At 41.1% G+C, this 6,559-nt stretch overlaps 1 protein-coding gene across 1 annotated transcript in view; it reads right to left on the bottom strand.

Annotated features, from left to right (window-relative positions):
- The window catches only part of LOC119575239, an 18,345-nt gene extending 12,124 nt beyond the window's left edge, over nt 1–6,221 (bottom strand). The window contains 9 exon segments of the mRNA XM_037922742.1: nt 650–782; nt 2,023–2,244; nt 2,403–2,557; nt 2,758–3,038; nt 3,307–3,432; nt 3,553–3,660; nt 3,847–4,012; nt 4,293–4,365; nt 6,032–6,221. Coding sequence (XP_037778670.1) covers nt 650–782; nt 2,023–2,244; nt 2,403–2,557; nt 2,758–3,038; nt 3,307–3,432; nt 3,553–3,660; nt 3,847–4,012; nt 4,293–4,365; nt 6,032–6,159 — 1,392 coding nt within the window. The 5' untranslated portion in view covers nt 6,160–6,221.
- Nucleotides 6,222–6,559: the final 338 nt, after the last annotated feature.

The following is a 6,559-nucleotide window of genomic DNA, read 5'->3' as shown; positions in this document are numbered from 1 at the left end:
TGACTTGATTTACCCAATTCATATCTTATGGGATATTTGGATACATTTTTTCATTATGTATCTGCTTGAATTTCTGTTTACCAAATTGATGTGAGCACCAATACAACTTCTAAGAGCTGGTAAGGATTATAGACTCATTGAGGACATCTGAAATTTCTTATAAAATGGGTATGGAGAAATAGTGTAGCATAAGCAGCTGAAGCACAGTCAAAGGGTTAAGTACAAATATGTATATAAATAAATGTGTACCTGTGAGAGTACCTCTAAGAGTGTGTACAAATGTGATAATGGGTGAATCTGAGTGATGGGTGAGCAAATGCAGGTAGGTGAGTGAGTGAGTGAGTGACCAAACAAATTTGTGTGCTTGTGTTTTAAAGTCCAAGCCCCCATGTTTCAACTAACTAAAGTACATAAAACCTGTCAAATCAGGTAACCAAGGTTTCTTCAGTTTGGGGGGAAAAAAAAAGTAATACATTACTTCTGGAACATATTTAACATTCTATGATTTTGCTGACATTCAAAATCAATATATCTTGGAACTCTCCCTTCCACATTCACCTTCAAAACATTGTGAGTTAAGTACTGTTAACATGTTAGTTCTACAGATACAGACACACAATGTACTACTACAGCAAAATGTTAATCTCACCCTTTCCAGATCCAGCCCATCCTCATCCCCAAGTGAGCCGAGAGCCTCACTGCGTAACTTGAGATAATCTTCCACCAACATCCTGTTTCCTGGCCCAAGCAACAATTTCTCTGGGCTTTCAATCCATGATGGCCTGCATAATACAATACCATAATTTTAAGGAATACTGAATATGACAAAGAAAATAAAATATGAGCAACAAAAGAGACCAATTCCAATGCATAGGTAAAGAACCCTGAAAATTAGGAAGCTGTAAAAAAATAATGAACAGCACAAATGATATGAATATTTTAATCCTTCTTTCAAAATATCCCTCTGTTGTAAAACTTATCATGCACATCAATCACCATCCATAAAAAAGAAATAAAAATAATAGTAATAATAAAAATAATTATGCTCTCTGCATTTACCAATACTCACAAACTTATGGCCAGTTTCACATTTGTCCTTTATCAGAGAGAGAGAATTTGATTAAAAACTACTGGCAGTGAAAATTATTAAACCAAATAATATCTTCAGTAATTCAAACATTCAGGAAGTGCAGAAAATCACAAGTCTATGCTAACAAAACATTATAAAAACAATGCATGATCTTAACAAATCATCCCAGTGTATATTAGTATCAAAATATAACACTGAAGTTATCAAAGGAGAAACATATAAAGGTTTTCAAATAATATATGATGATCTTTACTAAAATTTAATCAAAATAATGGAATTTTTTATAAACATATCTTCATTACTTTAAAAGTTCATATCAACCTAAACTTTTCAACTGTCTGGGAATGAAGTTTGTGACATTCAGCTGTAAAATTTCATATTTCTAATGTAAAACACACACACACACACACACACCAACAAAGAAACAAACACACACACTAAAATTTTAATGTTTACATTTTAAATGAACTCAATCTATTTGAGAACCAAGAGGAGGCACATGCAAATATCCAATATTCTTAGAAGGTCCATTTTTAGTGATGAGACAAACATGCTGCTCTCAGGTGATGTGGCATCCATGTAATTGACAAATAGGTCATTCCCCAGATGATACGAGTTGGTCATGCTGATAACACATGCTTACTTAAGAGCAATGTAGTCTCCATTCTTCCACCCAAGTACATTTCAGCCCTGATAATTCATGGCCTGACATGAATACATGCCAGTGAAAATGGTATTTATTATAATCCTTGCTGCACACTTACTCCTTTTTGTTCTAACTCATTATCGTAACAAAAGTGATATCCTCGTGGGCCACACTGCAGTAAGCAGCATAGTTACATGGGCCAGGGACTGAATGCCACATAACAGCTAAAATTACCCTGAGGGAATGAGGTAAGACAGATCAAACAGTCTCCATCATTATGACTTACCTTACAGTGATTTCTTGCACACCATGAATGCCTGAAAAGCAGGAAACGTCCAGGTTGTTTCCGCTGCATGATTCCTCTTGCATGAAAATATTGGCTCTTTGGTTCTCCTCCTCTTCTTTCTTCAAAAAATTCAAGTCTGGGGCATGGAAGGATTCTCCATGCAAGGCACTAGCCAGTTCCCCTTGGTCTGCTTCAAATATGTCATACTGAGGATCCCCTCCCCTGTGAGTGATTCAACAATTTTGAATCTAAATATTACCTCCTATATAATATCTCATTAGTAAGATATTATACCTGGAGCAACAAACTGACAATATTACTAATAACCATTTCATCATCATTACAAATGACAACAATAATAGAAGCACAGACATCCTTACCAAGACTGGTCACACAAATTGTTCTCAGTGTTCTCCCTGAAGGCTTCACCAAGGGAGCCAAGGGAACTGCAAGAAGTCGACATCAGTTTCGACACATCTAGGGCACCTCCAAATGTCGTTGATCGAGCCGATATTTGACCAGCATCAAAATTCACCTTAAAAGAATAATGATTATATTAACTAATTATCACGAAGTCCACATAACCAAGGATATTAAAGAAAATATTAGCTAAAAAATTCAAATACACAAAACAAATGTTAAGTACAAAAAGAAGAATTTCCCTAATTAAAACAGTCTGTTAAAGTGGTCAGCCTCAAGTATAGTAAGAGCAACAAATTACACCCACTAACTCACCTTACTGTTATCAAATACAGACTCATCACAGTTCTCTAACACTGATTTGCTATTACGTCTCCCATCCTGTGGCTCTGGAGAAGGTAATGGCTTATCCATAACTTGTAGTTGTATGGGTTTCACTGTGCTTTCTGTATCTGGCTGTTCTTTCAGGCTCATGGCCTGCCGGTTCATGCCTGTGCTTGACTGCATTTCCCATAGAAGAGAGTCTTGAGGCTCCAAGAGACAGGATGGCAAACCCTCCATCATGGCTCCACCTGTTGCACTTGCTTGCCACATCCCTGAACAACAATATTACAAAAAGGGAAAATGAGTGCATGGTACTGTGTATGTTACTCAAATATTTGTAGAAATTGCACTGCATTTATTATTATTATTATATAAAAAAAAGAATCATAACTAAACCCAAGAATTCTGAATAACTCTAGAGTTTGATAAAGTGACAATGTGACCAGTGGTCAATGAGAAAATCTGAGGAATTTACTCAATACCACTTTCAAGTCAGTAACAAACAATTGGTTATACCTCAACAGGTCCTTTAAAACTTACCCTCAGCCATCAGCTCCTCATCCTCTCCTTGACTGAGCTCTGATTCTTCACCTTCAGAAAAGTCAGTCTCTAGATCTTGTAATTCTTGTTGGGTTAATGTTGGAATTGGACTCTCTCGGTCTTCATCTGTAACAATAACCCATTCTAATTATTTTGTCACTGACATACAAATGCAAGTAATGCCTCAATACTTAATACTAAAAAAAAAAAGACAAATAATACAAAATTGTTGAATATTGTTCTTACCTGAGTTATTACCACTTGGAGCAGTGGCTAATTTCTGCTGGCATGGAATACCTTCTATTTGGTCTGGGAAAGAATTCTGGTCCATCAACAACATACTTGATGACAACCCTGATGAAGTAGATGCACTGCTTTAGTAATCTAACATAGCAGTTACTATTTCTTTGACTGAGTACAACATTTTCCTATCAGAAGAAATTAGAAAAGTAAAATCCCCTTTATATTCTGCAATAACTCAACAAAAAAGTTAAGATTCATAAGAACAGTATATGCATGACATAAAAAAGTAACACATACCACTCATATTCTCAACACTGATTAAGGAAACACCCATTATGCCTCCCAGGCTACCAGATTCTCGGCCTTGCTGAAGTGAGAGTGGAGACGCAGTGGCAGTCACGCCAGAAGGCAGTGCATGTGCCTCACTCTCCATTTCCTGTGTCTGCAGTCTGCCTACAGGTTTCTGTACATAAAAACAATTTTTAAACAATGTACTATTTCCTTTTTATCATGCAAAATTAACAGTTACTTGATGTGAATGAAATATTTACCATTAAGTTCACTGATAGTCTAATAATGGTATACTAACTTCATATTGACTAATATACTTTTAACAAAGACTAACTTTTACATTAAAAAATATTAATGCAATATAACTAACTAACAAACAAACAACAACAACAAAAAAGATTCTAATGGTTTATACATATCTTAAATCTGTGGGAGACAATTACTTTACTCACTTTAAAAGCAGAAGCAACTTTTAGGTGAGCCATCTGATCGAGCTTGTTCAGGTAGTGTTTGGCAAGATCCAACCTGAAAGGAGAACCATAAAATAAACAACTGAGCAAGAGGAGAGGAGAAGAGAGAGAGAGAGAAAGAGAGAGAGAGAGAGAGAGGGAGAGAGGGGGAGAGAAAAAGGGAGAAGGGGGAAAAGAGGGGGGGAGAAGGGGAGAGAGAGGGAAGGGAAAAAGGGGGGAAAGGGGGGGGGGGGGGGGGGGGGGGGGGGGGGGGGGGGGGGGGGGGGGGGGGGGGGGGGGGGGGGGGGGGGGGGGGGGGGGGGGGGGGGGGGGGGGGGGGGGGGGGGGGGGGGGGGGAAAAAAGGGGGAGAGAGAAAAAGGGAGGAGAGAAAAAAAAGGGGGAAAAGAGAAAAAAGGGGGAGAGGAGGGGAGGAGGAGGGGGAGAGGGGGGAGGAGAGAGAGAAAAGGGGAGAGAAGGGAAGAAGGAGAGGGAGAGAGAAGAGAGGAAGAGAGAGAGAGAGGGAAGAGGAGGAAGAGGAGGAAAGAGAGAGAGGAAGGGAGAGAGGGGAAAAAGGAGAGAGGGAAAGGTGAGAGAGAGGGAAAGAGAGAAGAGGAAGAGAGAGAGAAAAGGGGAAAAGGGGAAGAGAGAGAGAGAGGAAAAGGGGGGGACAGAGAAGAGGAAGAGAGGAAGAGAGGGGGGGAAGAGGAGAAAGAGAGGAAAGGGAGAGAGAAGAGAGGAAGGGGAGAGAGAAGAGGAGGAGAGAGAGAGAGGGACAGGAGAGGAAAAGAAGAGGAAGGAAAGAGAGAGAGAGAGGAAAAGGAGGGGAAGAGAGAGAGAGAGGACAGGAGAGGGGAAAAAGAGAGGGGAAAGGGAGAGGAGAGGGACGGAGAAAAGAAGGGAAAAAAGAGGAGAGAGAGGGAAAGAGAAGAGAGGGGAAGGGAGGGAAAAAGGGGGAAAGGAGAAAGAGAGAGAGGAAGGGGGAGAGGGAGAGGCAGAGAGAGAGAGAGGGGACAGAGGAGAAGAGGGGAAACAGAAGGGGAAGAGAGAGAGAGGGGCCCAGAGAAGAGAGAGAAGAGGACGGGGAGAAGAGAGAAGAGGAGGGAAGAGGAGGAGAGAGGAGAGAGAAAAGGGGGAAGGGAGGAGGGGAAGAGAGAGGAGAGGAGAGAGAGAGAAGAGAGAGAGAGAGAAGAGGAAGAGAGAAGAGAGAGAGAGAGAGAGGAAGAGAGAGAGAGAGAGGCGAGAAGAGCGAGAGAGAGAGAGGAAGAGAGAGGAGAGAGAGAGGAGGAGAGAGGAGAGAGAGAGGGGAGAGGAAAGAGAGGGGAGAGGGAGGAGGAAGAGAGGAGAGAGGACAGAGAGGGGGGAAAAAGGGGGGAGGAAGAGGGGAGAGGAGGAAGAGAGAGAAGGGACAGAGGAGAGAGGAGGAAGGAAAAGAGAGAGAGGGACACGAGAGAGAGAGAGAAGGGGGAGGAGAGAGAGGAGAGAGGAAGAGGAGAGAGGAAAAAGGAGAGAGAGGCGAGAGGAGAGGGGAGGAGGGGGGAGAGAGGAGAGAGGAGGGGAGAGGAGAGAGGGGAGAGAGAGGGCGGAGAGGAGAGAGAGGAGAGAGAGAGAGGAGGGAGAGAAAAGGAGAGGGGGAGAGGGAGAGAGAGGGGAAGAGGAGAGAGAAGGGGGAGAGAGAGGAAAAGGGGAGAGAGGAGAGAGAGAGAGGACCATTACCACAAAAAACATTTATAATGATCTTCACCTTGACTTCTTATTGGCAGCGGTTGATGCAGCCTGCGGCTCAGGCAAATAGAAAATGGAAGCATCCACATCTTCATCCACCACGGACATATTATGCCCAAGACCCGTTACAATTGTGTTATCAGACATGACCACGGAGTTGACGGTCTTCTGTGACGTTCTTTAATACACCATATCCTGGAGGAAGGACTAAAGACCAATTATTTACAGTTAGACATTAGCCATATGGCATTATAAAAAGTATTACAATAGGTTTATTTCTAAGAGTTCTAAAGGGGAAAAATGGAACACAAAAATACAGGGCCCATAATTTTTTATTTTCTGTATATATTGACACAAGATATAGGTCTAACAGCAACATAATCAAACACATAATTTAAAAAAAATCGTTTAAAATATAGACAAGAAGACTTGTATTTCAATATCTAATCCATGGTTCTAATGTCACTCCACCGCATTAAGGAAAAGTTTACAATAAGCCCAAAAAAGGGTATGTTAAATTTAAAAACACATACCTACTGTGGATACT

Source organism: Penaeus monodon, chromosome 7 (assembly GCF_015228065.2).
Source record: "Penaeus monodon isolate SGIC_2016 chromosome 7, NSTDA_Pmon_1, whole genome shotgun sequence".
In the NCBI taxonomy this organism is placed as follows: domain Eukaryota; kingdom Metazoa; phylum Arthropoda; class Malacostraca; order Decapoda; family Penaeidae; genus Penaeus; species Penaeus monodon.
The sequence above is the reverse complement of the archived record's forward strand: the minus strand, read 5'-3'. Positions and strand labels throughout refer to the sequence as shown.